This window comes from Anastrepha ludens, chromosome 3, assembly GCF_028408465.1.
Source record: "Anastrepha ludens isolate Willacy chromosome 3, idAnaLude1.1, whole genome shotgun sequence".
NCBI lineage: Eukaryota > Metazoa > Arthropoda > Insecta > Diptera > Tephritidae > Anastrepha > Anastrepha ludens.
Window position 1 is genome coordinate 50,430,106 of NC_071499.1, and position 17,970 is coordinate 50,448,075.

At 38.8% G+C, this 17,970-nt stretch overlaps 2 protein-coding genes across 2 annotated transcripts; one reads left to right on the forward strand and one right to left on the reverse strand.

The window, feature by feature from the left end:
- Positions 1 to 1,020: 1,020 nt before the first annotated feature.
- LOC128857917 (coiled-coil-helix-coiled-coil-helix domain-containing protein 10, mitochondrial) lies at positions 1,021 to 3,152 on the forward strand. Its single transcript, XM_054093761.1, has 3 exons — positions 1,021 to 1,252; positions 1,619 to 1,796; positions 2,185 to 3,152. The coding sequence occupies exons 1-3, from the start codon at positions 1,206 to 1,208 to the stop codon at positions 2,443 to 2,445; spliced, it is 486 nt and encodes a 161-aa protein (XP_053949736.1). The 5' UTR covers positions 1,021 to 1,205; the 3' UTR covers positions 2,446 to 3,152.
- A 7,470-nt stretch (positions 3,153 to 10,622) lies between these two features.
- Positions 10,623 to 16,198, reverse strand: LOC128857918 (protein xmas). Its single transcript, XM_054093762.1, has 4 exons — positions 15,974 to 16,198; positions 15,333 to 15,916; positions 14,297 to 15,270; positions 10,623 to 14,231 (listed from the first exon to the last, which is right to left on the reverse strand). The coding sequence occupies exons 1-4, from the start codon at positions 16,027 to 16,029 to the stop codon at positions 10,794 to 10,796; spliced, it is 5,052 nt and encodes a 1,683-aa protein (XP_053949737.1). The 5' UTR covers positions 16,030 to 16,198; the 3' UTR covers positions 10,623 to 10,793.
- Positions 16,199 to 17,970: the final 1,772 nt, after the last annotated feature.

Consider the following 17,970-nt stretch of genomic DNA (forward strand, 5'->3'; position numbering starts at 1 on the left):
GCATAAGGCACCTGATGTCCGTCTATGCCTTATGTACAACTGCCCTAAAGTGCTTGAAGCACCTCCATAATCTCCAGACATCAATGTCTTTGAACATCTATGGGTTCATTTGGAAAACCAATTGAAAAGCTTGTTATTAGAAATAAGAAAAATCTAGAAGTTGATATTTAAGAAGAGTGGGGGAAAATAGATCCTTTAACATGCAAGAAGCTAGTCAAATTCCTGCCAAGAAGACTGAATGCTGTGAGAAAAAATAAAGGCTTGCCGGCTAAATATTAATTATATTGTTTTTTCTCAAATATTATTTGCCTAACTCTACTTTATATAAATGTCCGAGTTCTTTTTTGTCATGTATTTTGTTAAATTTTGATATTTGTATCTTCTATGTACGAATGAATTGAAGCAAGACGCATTCATTAAAGGTGGTGGCACTAGACCAACAACACTGTTCTGTACGTTTAATTGTCAAAGCAAAGTATTGAGAAACTAGAAAAAAAATAATGAATTCGTTTTGTTTCATTCTGAGCAGACAGCCACATGGACACGACGAAAGGAGAGAAAAAAACAACTCTGCTGATTTACCAATACCACCTTTAATAGATTCGGCTTGAGTTTAAGTTTCTTTATGTTTTTTATAGTTTTGAAAAATACGCTTGAAGAACGAAAAATATGGTCTGTGAACACACTAATTTGGACACTACTGTCAGTACTTCAACTTAAAAAGCTCGACTGCGCCTGGCATTTTCTGCATGCTTTTCGTTTCTATGTAGCTCATACTTGGTATGCTATTAAACAAAATTGATATAGTACACAAATACTTTACTGCCTATTTCGGAATTAAAAAAATAATTGGATGTGAAGCACATATTTCATATAAATTTTAATAATTTAAGTCAACTTCCGTTTCCTAAATTCTAAAAACGAAAAGTAATTACCGAATCTATTACAAAATTGGACTTTTTCGCGGTTTTGACATTTTTCTTTGTGTGACTTTTGGTGCAAAAGCAATAGGAAATTTCTGGCAAATCAGAATTTTTATAAAAGCACGCGAGCTGTGAATAAAACGTCAGTTTAAAACAGAAAAAGCAACTTAAAATATATCAAAGCGAAGGCTTTAAGCAAATAAACGCGACATTAAAGCGAACAAAGACCCTTTGTGCAATTTATTATTCAAAACGTGTGATTATTAAAGAAAATAAATAAAAATGGTACGACGTGGACGTTCAGCTAGCCCACCACCAGCCACCAGGAGGTAAGTGCAAAAAAATGTTCGATATGGAAAAATCGTGTGCGAGACGATAACAACCGCATGAGTACAAAGTGCAAAATCATACGTCAGGTTAATTAACATTTTAAAGTAAATAAATACGCTTACCAAGTAAGGCAGTGCATGTATTGTGCACCAAAGTGAAAATATGATATTTGTGAAATTTTCATTTACGGCCTATACAGCTGGTTGTTGCGTAACTGCTCTACAACTTTCTCGAACATTTAATCGAAACAGCGTTAAAATGCAATTTGTATGAAAATGGAGGAAATGTCATAAGGAAAAATCGATAGTAATCTAATAAACAAAAAAAAAAAAATTATGTAACCATTCCTCTTTTTCTAATAACAGGTCTGTGCCTACACATCATGCGCCGGCTCCAACACCAAATGTGCCAGCACGCACTGCTCCGGCTGCAGCACCAGTTCCTGTGCAAGCAGCACCCAGTGCCGTCGGTGCACCACAACAGCCCTCAATGTTCCAGCAGATGGCAGCTACCGCTGGCGGCGTAGCTGTTGGTTCAGCAGTGGTAAGTGATTGCGACAAATAGCAAATGAATATGTTTTATTTGGAATATCCAAGTTGAAAAGAAATGAAATGCTTTAACATGAGGCCTCTTCTTATCGCCAAGCGTTAGCAAGTGGCGAATAGGTTATGCAGCTGGTATAAATAAACATATCTTGACAGCGCTGGTTTAGAGCTGCCTAAAATTACTTTTGTTTGTAAAATAGTGAGTTAAACCAGTTTTATGAGATATAACCATATTCGCTAGCGGCGAATCTTGCTCGATAACTTTGTTGTTGCTTTAGAAGAGGTCTTATATTTTACTATGCATTTTAAAGCTACTTTAAAAAGCTGTAAATACTGCCCTTATGCATTGAACTCATTGATATTGATCTAATATAAATTACTTTCAGGGTCACACCATTGGCGCTGGTCTAACTGGACTGTTCAGCGGTTCCGGTGATAAAGAAGCAGCTGCTCCTGCTGCCGCACCAGCTGCTCCAGCCCAACAACAATATTTTGGTAATGCTGCTCAGCCCAACGAGCCACAAGGGCCATGCACTTGGGAGATTAAACAGTTCCTACAATGCGCTCAAGGCCAATCTGACTTGACACTCTGCGAGGGTTTCAACGAAGCACTGCGACAGTGCAAGACTCAACATCACTTGCAGTAAACTATTGGAATGGCCTAAACAAGCAAACAATTATTCAAATATTCTTCTTCTAATAATAAATTATTCAAATTAATTATTGCAATTGAATGTAAACAAAAACAAATTCATATTTTAGACGTTTAAAGTCCTAGCATAGCAGGACTGATTGTTTGAGAATGGCAGGTCTGATTAATGTTTCAGAATATTTGAAAGCGCGCAACAATAACGGTAACAAAAATTGCTATATTAAATATTTCTAGAAACATCTACGCAACAAAAAAATATTCGTATTACGAGAATGTGGAAGAAAACGTTAATTGGCAAACAACTAAAAATAGGAAATCATTCCACTGTGAAAACAAAAAGAATACCATACCACTCACGTGCTGATGCAGACACGCTGAGTAATCAAAACAACAGCAATTGCAGTTGTTGCTGCAATAAAGGAGAATAACTAAAAACAACCAAAATAATTTCGACTTATTTTCCTATACAATGAATATTAGTTTTATTTTTAGTTACTAAGTTTTTGCGTGTAATTATGAAATCAAAGAAGGCTCGTACTAAGAGGGAAGGTGGTAAAACTAAATGTATTTTAGAGTAGTATTGTTGTGAAATTAGTGCCAAATATATATGTAATTAATTCTAGCTCGAATGAAATTAGCAAACTTTTGCTGAGGCGCTTAAATTCTAATAAAAATTAGCAGTTCGGCATCATGAAAAAAAAATTAATTATTTTTTTTTTTGGACATGGCAAAAACATGTTTGTTTACATATGTGTTGCACTCAAAATAGATTTGTTGACCAGTTGTTGATAAACATTTCACAAGTACGCTTAAGATTTTGTTTTCGGCAATGATTCATCAAGTTTTTATGCACTTAGGTAAAAAGCTTGAATAGGAATTTTGGGTCATTATTTTTATGCAATAGAAAGTTGTGAAATGAAATTAGTGTAGTTTTCATTTTTCTTCTATAAATAAGTTTGAATCAGATAAGTGTAGAAAGGGCCTATCAGTATATTCAAGAAGTGATTAGCATTTACGAAAATATGTTATTTACTTTTCTGTTATTATCGCACAATACAATAGGGTTTAAATGCTTGGATATCTATGCCATGAATGGTATTCCCCAAGCTCTCCTCATGTATTCGATATATACACAGGAGTATCTATGTATGTAACATAAATAGATATATTCTTATTTTATGTTATTTATTTTTTTAGCTGGCCTTGTTGTTAGCAACTTTTATGCGTAATTAGCTGATTTTTCAGCCTCTTATCTGGTCAAAAACTGCCACTCCACCAGCATTCAAAAAAATTTCTGAATAATCCTACAACAGCAATTTAATGTAATGATAGGTTCACATATTATATTAGATTATCTCGAGCTTAACTACCAATCCGTAATTTAAGGGGACAGATACCTGTAAACGGCCATATTTTCACCGATTTTCAATAAGATTTGATTGATTCAATAAGAGATGATTTTCAAGAAGTCAATAAATTTTTTTCAAAATCGGCATACAGTTTATTTATACATTAAAATAATATTATTTTTTTTTTTTTAATCATTTAAAATGGCGGATGTACACTCAATTCTTCCAGGAAGGTCGCAGATGGGCTTCTCAATCGGCGGGCATTGTAGCATTGACGTTAGTGACCTGAATACAGAAAACCAAAAATTTTTTCTGTTTACAAATGTCATAATTTCTATATGAATTAAAAAAAATGGAAAAAAAATTCGCGGAATAAAATGCTTAAAAAAAATGAATTTTGGGGCGAATTTTCCTACTATTTTTGCTTCGAAAAAATTTTTTTTCGAAAAAGTTTCGAAAACTTTAGGTTCACATTGAAAATAATATCATACAAAAGATGTGTGCAAAATTTCAGGGAGATCGGTCAAAACTTTTCGTGCTATCGTGTACGCCAAATCGAAAGATATAGTGTTGAGAAAAACGAGTCTAAAGTTTGAATACATGAAAATTCCTCTCCCAGCGCTCGACCGCAAAGAATAGAATCGTAACGGTTGATCCATTATATAAGAAATACTTAAATTTACGTTCTAAACATTTCTTGACATATTCTTAAAGGATTATATTAATATTTTATGAAAAAAGAAATGCTTTTTTTTCGAAATTTTACAGGTATCTGTCCCCTTAAAAGCGATATTACCCATTCAATATTTCTCTCCCGAAGTCGGAGATTATTATTCGCAAACTAATTGGGGCATTAGACACATAGATCTTTGGGCTACGGTACACTAGATAGGGCTAGTTTACTGCGGCGGCAGTCTTTGATCGGGAAAAATCCGAGCCATTCCGGTAACGTAGAACCGGCTGTCATGGATACTGTAACAGGTTAAACTGCTACCTATCCAGAATTGACCCCGACATACTAAACATATGTCCGGCACGTGAAAGCACCCCGCACGACACTAACCACCTTTTCTCATGCTCCTTAAAACCCACTCATCTAACACCACTCTCCCTCTGGGCCCAACCTGTCAGGAAGTTTCCTGGGCCTATCGTTAGATGAACTAGACGAAGACGATCGGTGATTTACATTATACTGACAGGGCAAGTTACTGCTACAACAACAACACATAGATCTTTCTGGATCTGCTTGAATAGAACTAATAGTAATTACGCAAATGCCTTACAGTGGCTTAAGATTGATTAAAAACAATCAGGACTTATATGGAGGGACGGGATCAGAGAATTTTAGCGAAAATAGAGAAAACTTAAGAAAAACTTTTTTCACACGCAAATTCTATTAGTGCATAATTGTTAATAAGGCCTCCAACGTTAGGTTAGATATATCTGGCTGATGTGAATAAATCTCACATTGACCACAAGGGTCCGTAGTGTTACCAATATTGTTGGAGTCGTGTTAAACACAGTTCTTGATACATTTCTTGGCGAGTTTCAGTAAACAGCAATATCCTTCAGAGATGAAAAGTATACCGATCCCAGGCAATGGTAACGAGTTCTGCCTAGAACAGGTCAGTGACAAAGGAGGTGCTCTAACATACCGCTTTGTTCTTCGCATGAGCTACAAGCATCGTTCTGAATCAATCCCATTTTAGCTGCGTAATATGGAGCGAGACAATGTCCCATCAGTACTCCAACAAATATTTTACATTCCTTACTTGGCAGCGATAGAATACAGCTGGTTGCAAGTTCGTAGCATTATTTTGGCAATCCTGTGATAGGTCAAAGCTTCCTATATAGACTTTGCTTACGAGGTTAATTTCTCACATAGTTCTGTCTTCAAAACTGAGAGTGAGGGATATGTGTTGGACGTACTCATCCTAGGCAAGCAGGTGCCTGCTTTAGCAAGCTCGTCCACCCTCTAATTTTACTGTATTCCGTAGTGCCCTGGACCCTGTAAATTGTGACCTGTCTATTTTCGCCTCCACATGAACGCTACTTATTCTAATCTGGAACGAACGAAAGCAGTCAATAATTTTAAGGCATAAAGATCCAAAAAGTTTGACCTATTCCTTCTTATGATATCTAAGACGGCAAACGAATTTTGGATAATAAAGTCAATATGATTTGCAAACGCAAATCGAAAACAATGTCCAAATCCTTGACTTCATCAGCCTATTGCATTATAATTGCCGTTTTCGATGTACCACTTCTCTGCCCACTAGAGAATTCCGCCGCTCGCCAAGCAAACAATTTTTATGTATGTGAAAACAACAACAATTTAGCGATGATCGAGCTAAGCAAGCCGCTTAACGCACAAACGATATGCTTAGGCAAGTGCTTCTAAGCATAAATTGGGATATTTTTCTTATTATAGGGTGGGCCATGTAAAATTTGCTTTTTGAATCGGCTATAAAAAACAAAACTAATCAATATTTTTTGAAACTTTTTTTTTTTTATTTTGAAGATTGAATATTGTAATTTATGAATGAAAAGTAATATCGTTCAAATGACTGCTACGTCTGGCTTTACAGTAGGCCATTCGATCAACCCAATTTTTAAGCCTTCATACCGAGGTCTTTATGCTAAATTCTCCTCAAAGAAGTGCGTAAAATGTTCAATTCTTGAGAACGATGACTAGTAGGAGCACGTTCAAGTGTTGTTTTATCCATTAACGATCCACTTTCACGAACAGTTTGAGTAGAAGACTCACCACTTTGGAAATAGGCGTCCCATTTTGTAAATGTAAAACCTTTAAGTAAATTATGAACACATTTGACATGCCATTTGTGTTACCATTCTCAAAGAAATAGGTGGTTGAAAAAGCAAACGCTATATGTAAATGTACATTTTGCATACTTTAAGAACAATGCTTTGAAAAGCAATAGAATTACATAACAGTTTGAGCGACATGTGATAAGAAGCAAGGCGCTTGTCCTTTGACCGTCTTACGACGCACAGTGTAGGGCTTTACGAATCAAAGAGAACTTAATCCCGTTTAAATCATCAGTTTTGTTTGTAATTTGTAAAAAATGTTATAAAGAATTTGCAGGTGAGAAAAACAGCTGATCGCAAAGTACAAATAAAAACGAATTCAAATTTGAGAATTGAGTCAAAAATCTAAATTTAAATAAAAATGGTGATTAAAATGGAGAATGTAAGTACAGTGCACTCGCGATAATATAATATTAATACCCTAATATATGAACACCCCAAAATATGAACACTTTTTCGCTTCCATTGAGTACTCTAAAATATGAACATTATTGATTTTCAAATTTCTATCGAATTTCATGAGCCTAATAAATCGGGGAATCCTCTAGTTAATAAATTTTAAAATAAAAAAAACCGTCGCTGAGAAATGCTTGCGTTCACTCGCAGACCCATGTACATGCTTTGCCTTCTCCTATGTTCAGTCGTCAATACAAATTTTCAACGTAAGTTGGTCATTTCATGCGAGCATAATTAATGCTTCATTTTCTTCTCAAAAAAGAGGTTGTCTGTAAAGTTGGTTTACTGGCGATAGTTTAACGTGACAACGTCATAAGAAAATATTGATGGAATGGTTGCAATTTTCAAAACAAAATTTTAATTTTATTTGTTTGATAGATATTTTGTATGGATATAGAGGAGGAGGTAAATGGAATTGCAATGGAATAGGTCAAGTTACATTTACACAAACGTGAAAAATGACGAAACATTTATCAAATTCATGAAAGATATCTTCAATTTCGATTGTGCATCAGACGTTAATAAGTCAACAACACTAAGAGGCAACATCATCGATTTGCCTTTTTCAAGACACTTTACACTCGAAACACTCCCTTTCATTTCCTACTTTTTCTATCATCGTCCTATTCTCAACAGAGAAATGATTAATTACCATGCACACAGGAAGAAGGCATATGCAAATACAAGTATGTGAATTTATATAAATACAAATGCGCTTATACATACATATATATGCTCACTCAAGCAGGACAGAGCCAGATGTCGAACGTTGCCGAACGCGTTCCGCGCTCTCGCTTGCAGTTCAAGCACATTAGCTTACATTTGCATGCGTACGGAATACATAGATTCGTATACATATTTGATATGTCCATATGACTTGTATGCATCTTTACATATAGATTTGTTCTTTTTGAAAATTGCGCGAAATTGTATATGTATATGCATGTTTATATACATATATTAGTATACAACATATCTTATAAGGTATATGGTAAATATTACCATACATTTTTTCCTTTATATATAATAAAAAATTAATAATAATAACATTAAAACAACAGGTATTATTAACAAACTTGGTTTTATTTTAAATTCTTCAAGTGAATCAAATTAATAATAATCAATAAGAAGGCATATGCAATTACAAATACGTGAATTTATATATGTACATATGCGCATATACATACATATATACGCTCACTTAAGTAGGAGAGAGCAAGATATCGAACGTTGCCGTTCGTTTGCTTTGTTTGCTTTGTCGTTCGTTCCGCGCTTTCGCTTGCAGTTCATTCAATGCAATGAGAAGGTAACGACAAATGAGCAAGGTAACGGCAATGAGCAAGGTAACGACATATGAGCAAGGCAACACTAATGAGCAAGGTAACGACATATGAGCAAGGTAACACTAATGAGCAAGGTAACGACACATGAGCAAGGCAACACTAATGAGCAAGGTAACGACATATGAGCAAGGTAACACTAATGAGCAAGGTAACGACACATTTTTTCGTGCGTGCAGCCTGTTAAATCGAATTATAAGACGTTATCACGTCAAAATTTAATATTAATCAGTTTAAAAAATGCACACAAAAAAGCATAAGTTTTTGACCTTAAGAAAAAAATCAGATATTGTAGAATATTTACGAAAGGGTTAAATTGTTACTAATTTATCGCGTAAATATGGAGTGACAAAGTCTACAATATGCGGAATTAATAAAAATAAAAATGATATCTCTAAATGTGTCAACAATGCTTTTATCGGTCCTGGAAAGAGGAAAACTCTACATCATTTAATGTACCTAAAGATGGAAAAATCTCTGTATTGATGGTTTTTGAATATGAGGGGGCAAAAAGCTCCCGGTTAGCGGGTTTATGTTGAATGGAAAAGCAAAAGACCTTCATTTTAAAATTAAACAAAATTGCCTTGAATTCAATGCCAGTGAAGGATAGCTTCAAAATTTTAAAAAGAGATATGGCGTTCGGTTGCTCTAAGTTTCTGGAGAAAAACTGTCTTCACAGCCCCAGTTAGTTAACCCATTTAAAAAGGCGTTTTGGTAAAAAATCGATTTGTTTTTTTTTTTTTGAGAAACCGCTATTTTGTCAAAAAAAAAATTATTTTGCTTATTCCTTCGATTAATTACTAGATTTAACGTTACTTTAACGAAATCTGTTTGGTTTTTTGATTGCAGAAGATCCGGTTCAGAGATATAGGGGTTACCGCAAGAGGTCTTTTTTGAGAGGAGCTGAGGGAGATCAGCTGTAGCTCCTTTGCAAATAAATATTTTTACTAATACTAAGTTGTTGTTGTTGTTTTAACAGCATAGGTAGCCCTGTCTGTGTAGGCATATCATCGGCCGCCTTCGTCTAGCTCATCTAGGGGTAGGCCCAGGAAACATGCTGTTTCGACAGGTTGGGTCCAGAGGGAGAGGGGCGTTAGATGAGTCGGTTTGAGGGGGCATGTGAAGAGGTGGTTAGTGTCGTGCGGGGTACCTTCACATGCGGGACATGTGTTTGGTATGTCGGGGTCGATTCTGGATATGTAGGAGTTTAACCTGCTACAGTATCCAGAACGTAATTGTTCCAGTGTTACAAGAGTCTCACGGGGAAGCTGGAGCTCTTCATCTGCAATAGGTGGTGGTTGGCCTCCGATTACGGCATTCACAGGACGGGAGTTCATGAAGGTGGTAACGGTCTCCCGGTGGATGTCGTTTATTGACTGTCTAAATACTGTCCGGTCCAGTAGGTTGCGGTCAGTTTTGTCCTGGAATTCGTCAGCGTGGTCTAAGAGGTGTCTGCTGACGTGCCCGGGAGGTGGCTTAGGGTCTAGCAGGTGTCTGCAGGGGTAAAACCTGCGGTAACATCCCAGCAAGAACTGCTTGCTGAGCAGTTTGTTGTGCTCCGCTACTGGGCGCATTTGTGCCTCGTTATGTAGATGTTGAATCGGGGGCATCAGGAGGCACCCAGTCGCTGTCCGAATGGCGGTATTTTTACATGTCTGTAGCTTTGTCCACTGCGAATCACTAGTTCCAGGCGACCAGACAGGCGCAGCATAGTTTAGAACCGGCCGGCCAATTGCCTTAAATGTCGAAAGCAACAGTCCTTTGTCTTTGCCCCAAGTGCTGCCGGCCAGCGATTTGAGGACCTTGTTGCGATTTTGCACTTTAGTGGCAATTGCGGTTGTGTGCGCAGAGAAGGAGAGCAAGCTGTCAAAGGTTACACCCAAAATTTTGGGGTTATTTACCGTCGGAATTGGTGTGTCATCGACTTTTACCTTAAGGGACAGCTTGACCTCCTTTGTCCAGGTGGTACTAATACTAGCCCTGTCTAGTGTACCGCATATCACTAATACTAAGTCTTAAAATACAGATAAAAGATAACATAATATGTGTACAAATTTTTAGATCAATAAATTCAAAAGTTTTCTCAGAAAAAATTCTGGAAAGTTCGCATTTTCCGGCCTTCTAACTGTATATAACCCCTTAAGTATCAACGCAATTATGCTCATTTCGACGCCTGTTTTAGTTAATAACAAAAAGACTTTTACTAAATAAAACCTTACAGTATCAATTTATTTTGATGTATAATTTTTTTTGTTTTTTTGTAATTATAATTTAGCATCCATCCACAGGACCCCCCAATAAATTATGATACGAATACTGTCCAAGTTTGTAACAAGGCAGGACATTTTAAAACATTTACTCCACACCTTTCATTCCAACTCCAGCATAGCCATCTTGTTGAAACGTTCAGCGCGATCTTGTCCTGCCTCAACCTTTTCAATGACGTTAAAAGCGTGTGCCATAACTTTTTTCATTTCATTGATTTCTTCATCAGCATCTCCCGCGTGCCCGCGTTTTCGCTGACGTGCGGTTTTGGCTAAGCCGTCCCCTCCACCACGGGTATTCTGCTTTGTACTTATACCGCCAATCGCGCCTTCCAAGTCGCTATCAAACTCCCCCATCTTCGCCACAAACGAAGTGTCATAGGATCCTATTTGTTTTGTCAATTCAAATTGATAGATGCTGGCATCCAAGTCACGTGACAACTCCACTATATCGGCGCTGATTGTTTGCTTCTTCAGTGAATTATAGTTCTCCTCTGCTTTGCGCGAAACCTGTTCGGCTTGTTTTATAATTTCGTCAAACATTTCACTATTCATCGTCGTCTGTTCATCAAGTAACTCCGTATCCTGTGAACTCGTCTCCTGGTCTTCGGTAACTGTGTAATCTATTTTCACTGCTTCAACGGCCTCGTTATTCAGCCACCAAGGCACTTGTTGATAATCCTCAAGCGCTTGGTGATGATAAATGATTTCTTTAGGCAATTTGTAATCGTCGGCATCAGCGTTTGCACTGTAGTCCCTAAGCACAGCATTAATCTGTGCGTAGGCAATAGCTTTCACGACAGGCAAATAGTTTATCATTTGGAAGCGTTTTGCCACTTCAACGTCGGCTAGATCGCACCGATTAAGCTGTTCAATTAGTGCTTTAATGGATTGATAGCTAGCTGCGGTAGCAGCCTCTTCATCGTTTGGTATGCAAGAACTGGCATAGTTCAGCAACCACAATTCCCAGTCTTCGAGTTCTTGGAATTGTACCGCCTCGACAATGGGCGCTAATAGCAAACGTTGCAAAAAACTTGAAATCTGTTGTTGGCGTTGCGGAGATTTCCAATCCTTTGGGAAATATTCCCAACCGAGCGGTATATCGACCTCAAGTTTGGGCACAAATTCACGCAGCTCCTCCGCAAACTCCGGTGCATCGCTGAAGTCTTCTGACGTCATTTGTATCACGCGTTGCACTGCATCATTATAAAGCTCCACCAGATGCTGTGGTGCGCCACATATCTTCGCGAAACACGGATTATGTTCGGAGGAATGCTGCCAGCGCTGCCACAACTCTTCACCCAAACATGTTTCCAGCCAACTTTGCAACTTTTGCATCTCCAAAGCTTCGGTTAATTTGTTGCAAAAACTGCTTTCTCGTGCCACATAACGCAATGCGCGTCCCATATAGTGCAAGAAAGAAAATTCGTTTTTGGTCTGAAGACAACCATAGAATTTGTAAGCCGATATCTTATCCTCCTCCACCAAGCTCTCCATTTGCATTATGTCGCTCAGTTCCAACTCATCAGTGTACTGACCATCGTAGACGAGAACAGCTACCGGTACAGACTTCTGCATGCGACTCAGTTTGATAAGGTGATGCATGCGTTTGCGTGTGCTCTGTATGCTGTCGCAGCTCATCAGGCAGACAATCGCGTCTGCATTGTCGCACTCGTTGTGCACAACCTGACCCGCCTCGGTTAGCGGCGGAATGCCGCTGACCTTTCGCACACACAATGCCACATCGCGCTCCATGGCGCAGATGTATGGCGACGCGTTTTCAGCCTCATCACTCTGATCCTCCTCTTCTGTGGTGTTGCTGATGCGTCGTACGTACTTCCGCAGCCACTTGTGGCAAAGGCTCCCGAAGCCGGCCAATTCATCGTTATCGGTGGGTAGCGTCAGCACCAGCTTAAAGTACTTGTTCCTTTGCATGTGACCGCATTTTACCGCCTGCTTTCGTGTCGTATGGGCGCGCACCACTTCGAAGATGTCGATAGACGCGCGCGGAGACGACATGGCGTCTGGATGTTTCCAAAGTAATAGTTGGAAATTACACGGCTCGCCATGGCGATATCTTTTTATCATCTGCAAATTTTTCGACTGATTTGGATGCATTAGCTTGGCGGTTTGCTCGGCGCGTGTGTCCATGGTCACCCATATGGGCGTGGACTCTATGAGCGCGCGTTGCTTTTGTTTCTTGCGCGTATAGCGCAGCCAACACGCAAAGTAACGACTAAGCAAGAGTTGGTCATGGCACATCATAGCATATTCCTCATTAGCCAACTCATTGAGTTGCATGACGACACATTGGTCGAGGAATGATTCAGCAAAGCTTTTGCAATCGCGCTCAAAATTCTGATATGTAGTTAGTTCGGTTTGTGCAATATCAGCCACTTGCAATGTAAGCACGCTTTCTAGCTCATTGGCGCTGACGTATTCGGCGCGCTGTTGCAACACTTTCAGAGCTTCTTGGTGTTTTTTCTCCGCTTCTTCGCGTTGACGTTTAACTGCTTCCTGCTCTTTTTCTTTTGCGAGCCGCTTTTCTAATTCCTGTTGTTTGCGAAGTTGTATTGCTGCCTCAGCCTTGGCTTTAACTAATTCCGTATTGGTCTGTGGCACAATTTCTGCCGTTGCTGAAGGTTGCTGCGTGAAAGAGACGTTACCAAAAATGTGTTTCGCCTGATCCTTGGCACCCAAGTCGGGTGCAGCAAAGCCCGCTAGTACGGGCTGCGTGTTAAAATGTTGGAATACACTATCATTAATCATAGCGTCGGGCTTTTGCGTGTGCGTTTGTTGGAAAACACTAGCTGTCGATTTGACGGCATTACTAAAAATGTTATCGCTGTGAACTCCCTTGCTAGAGCTGTCGAATATGAAACCGTCAGCAGGTGATGGTTGTGCAACTGCTGTAGCGTTACCACCAAATATAGAGTGACCAAGTCCACCAGTTGTCGAAGTGACTGTTTTAGTCGTGGCGGCAGGTATTTTGAATAGCGAACTGCTAGCATCCTTTTCTGGCGCTACAAAAACACTACCACTAGTTTTGGATGCAATGTGGGAGCTTTTTGGAGTTTCAAACTTAAAATTGGTCAACGGCGATGACTGAACTTTCTCCTTCGAATCCGTAAACAGATTTCCGCCAAAGATGGATGGTTGCAGTGGTTTTTGTACTAATTGTGGAGCTTTGAACTGTTGCTGTTGCTTGGATGAGATAGATGAAATCGATGGCACTTTAAAAACAGTCGCATCCGTAAGAACCGAAGGCGGCAGCGCAATAGGTGGCAGCGAGAGTGGGGGTGAACTAGAGCGTTTCTGCGGTCTTACAGCTTCCTCTTGTTGCATTTCCAATTCGCGTTGTCGCTTTCGCTCCTCTGCCGCTTTACCGCGCAGTTGATCGTCCGCTGCCCAGGCAACTAATTTCAGTACACCATTCTCATCGAAGCTGTTATGCGGCACATGACTTTCAAAAATGTCCGCCGATTCCATCACATGCCCACAAACGCATTCACCTACACTAGCAATGCGCTTCGCTTCAACCAGCTAAATAGAGCAGAAGTTAAGTTAATTGAAATTTCCTTAATGCTTATAACCACTTCATAACTTACATTCATGGCGCGTTCCATAGAATATTCAATGTCTGGACGTTTTAAACGATCCAACACTACTCGCTGTCCATCACATTTCAAGCCATGATAGGTGAAGTATTGTCGGGCAGCCTCTTCGTTTTCAAACCCAAGGATCCTTGTCAAATATGTCAAGGGTATAAGAACGGCATTCTTTCGCCAGTTGTGCGACTTATTGATTGCCTCCATAGCACGCCAACGTAATTTGTTGAAATAACCAAGTAGTATGCAAGCGCTCAAATACGATGTATCACTTTCACGTATCATGTTGAAGAAACGTACATAGTTATTATTTTGTAGGGCGTTATAAAAAGCAATAGCCCGCTTGATTTCTTGTGAATGTTGGATGTGTTCTGGTAGCTGCTTTAATTCCCATAGAAAATTCGAATCACCCAAATTTAGCAAGACAACATAGCTACGAAATTCAGCTTCACATGGGCAGTGCACACCTTTGATGCGCAAGTCATGGTACATATATTTTAGCGATTGCAGACATTTGGTCAAATTTTCTGCATTAATTTTTTTATCGAACACAGAAGGATCTTCAGCCACAAGACGTGCAGCACAGTGTATGTGAAATCGTGCGCATTGCTCTACTAGTTGTACAGTACCCAATGAACACAGTTCCTGTTGGGTAATATCTTTGCGTATAGAACGCGTGCGGTCCCATACAAAGTGAAACCAGTCAGCAATAGATGTTTGCGGATCATCGCACAGATCCATTATTCGGTGCATCAGGTACAACATTGTCATTTGTAGCACGCTTTCAGGTCGTAGTTCATGTGCCAGTGGCACTTCTTGGTCGGCGCTACTACGTGAATATTCTTTTATAGCGCGTTGATGGGAAATTGAGGAGCTGTTCTCTCCCGCTTCGTTAAACATCTCAAATGCCGATACTTGTCGTTGAAATTCGCGCATTAAACGCTCTTTCTCGGGACACATATCCGGACAAATGCCTAAAGAAAAATATCAGCTGTATTACAACATCCACTATTCATTCAATAAAGATTTCGTTTACCTTTCGTTCGCTCAACTTTCTTAATATCCGTTTGACGAGGTCTTAACAATCGCATCAATTTATCTCGCGCATCCAAAACGCGGTATTTTTCTTCGTCAGTAAACGCTGGTCTTCGTAATACAGCCTCATACTCTTGTCGCAAAGCAGTATCTATTTTTGGTATCTCTGATATCGACGCCAACTTCGCAGGCTTTGTTGCTGGTAGCGAAAGCGAAGTCATAGCTTTTTGAGTACGCAACGGCATTGGCTTCGGTGGAGGTAACATTGCCGTAGATGGTATCCTATAAGCAGGGAGACTCTGTCGCAGGCCCATTGCGTCTAATTCAGCCTGTACTTCGGGATTAACCCATTCTTCTGTATTTTGCACGTGCGCTACTTCGCGTGTAGCATATTCTATTTGAAATTCATGCCCGTTGTAATACCCCGCTTGATCCAGAGCGCGTTCCGCCTGGGCTTCCGTTTCATACTCCACTGTACAACTCTGCCGGCTTGGACGCAATATGAACCGAGTGATTTTTCCAAATTTGCTGAAGTGGTTCTTGGCTACTAATTTGTCCAAGAAAAGTTCAGGTATTTTTTCGCATCTATTAATAAAATAATATTTATTAAACCTTTTCAATTACCGGTTTTGAAGTACTTACGAAATGGCCTTGTAATTGATGCCATCATCCCAACCGGTTTCGGTGTCGCCCAACATCTCAGAATGCCAATTTATATTGTGATCTAATTTAACAAGTTCCAATAAGTAATAATTTTAATATAATAAATTAAAAATATGGTGTTGTATAAATTTCTAATTTGGAAAGAAAAGGTCGAAACCGCGCTCGAACAACCAATTTGTATGTCAGTGACAGCTGTTTGAATATCGCACAGAATTGCTTGGCATACTAATGGTTAGTGTAAAGCATTGATTTGTTTACTTCTCAATATTTCTTATACAATATTTCTAGTACTATTCCCAAAATATAAAACTTGGTTGCGAGTTGTAGGCCCTGGCAGCTAGTACTCGTTCTTGTATTAGTTTTAGTATTATATATTAATTCTAATAAATAAATAAATAAATAAAACTTGGACTCCTTTGACAATTAAAAGTTCAAGCAATTATTTCACAATACATTTTAATGGTTAATACGTACAGTGTTGCAAATTTTTTCTACGATAGCCTACATTAATTTATAAGTTTAATCTTTGAATTGCTAAATAAAACGTGAGAAGTTTTAACTTTTACAATACTTTACAATTTTTTTTGGTAAGAATTTTGGAAAAATATGTTTGCCTTTGATTTACAATAACTCTGTATTTTCAAAATTCAGTGACGGAAAAATAATGTAAAATTAACATTTTAGGTATGAAATACTTATTTTGGGTCATAAATGTGTATTCGTCAAAGAACTTTTAAAGAAAAAAACAAAAGTGTGTATAGCGTTGTACACATAACTGAAGAGAAACTTTCAAGGCAGACAAAGAAAGAGGGAGAGGCCCGAGCGAGAATGAGAGAGAAAGAATATATATCTAAATAAATTCACAACATTTGCAGAGAATGCAAATAGACAAAATTTACAAAAAACGGAGGAGGGTCCGGGACCGGTGTAGGTAAACGCCAAACACAAACTGTGGCAACAAACGCAGCGATTACAGGACCGCAAATCCAACGCCGGAATGGATAGCACTTTATAATACGCACAAGCCCTAGCCAGGATATGGAAATAAGCGCCAAAAAGTAGGCACAAAAAAAAATTCCAAAAAAATTGGGACCAATAAACGCCCCAAACAGTAGGCACCAAGGAAATGTAACGCCAAAAACTAGGCACCAAAAATATATTTCCTACAAGTTTGCACCAACAAACAAGCGCCAAAAAGTAGTCAGTGTTATTAATAAAATAAAATAAATAATTGGCGCGTACACTTCTGTTAGGTGTTTGGCCGAGCTCCTCCTCCTATTTGTGGTGTGCGTCTTGATGTTGTTCCACAAATGGAGGGACCTACAGTTTCAAGCCGACTCCGAACGGCAGAAATTTTTATGAGGAGCTTTTTCATGGCAGAAATACACTCGGAGGTTTGCCATTGCCTGCCGAGGGGCGACCGCTATTAGAAAAATGTTTTTATTAATTTTGCTTTCACCGAGATTCGAACCAACGACCTCTCTGTGAATTCCGAATGGTAATCACGCACCAACCATTCGGCTACGGCGGCCGCCAGTGTTATTACTCACTAGAAATTAGCACCACAAGGAAAAACTCAGGAAAAAAGCCTAAAGTGTATGTAAGGGATATATAATATAAGGTATAGCTCTCTCTCTCTCCTTTTCCTCTACGTAATATCTTTTTTCTCTCTCGCGGAACGAAAACGCCCAAATCGTTGCATGGCTTTGAAATTTTACTCTCCATTCCCGCTCATCCATCGACGCCTAAGAAATTTCACTTCAAAAACTGAATGCTATGTTTTCGATAACAAAATTTTTATTTATTAAAAACTCAAAAAATAGTGAAAGCAACAATAATATAACGTTATTAACACATACATGTATGTATGATAGAATACAAAATTGCGACAAGTGCTTTGACGTCAGTACAGAGGGGAGGGCGAGTGAGCCATTTTCGGAAGGCGCCACCTTCTGTATTCTATACATCGTGCCTGT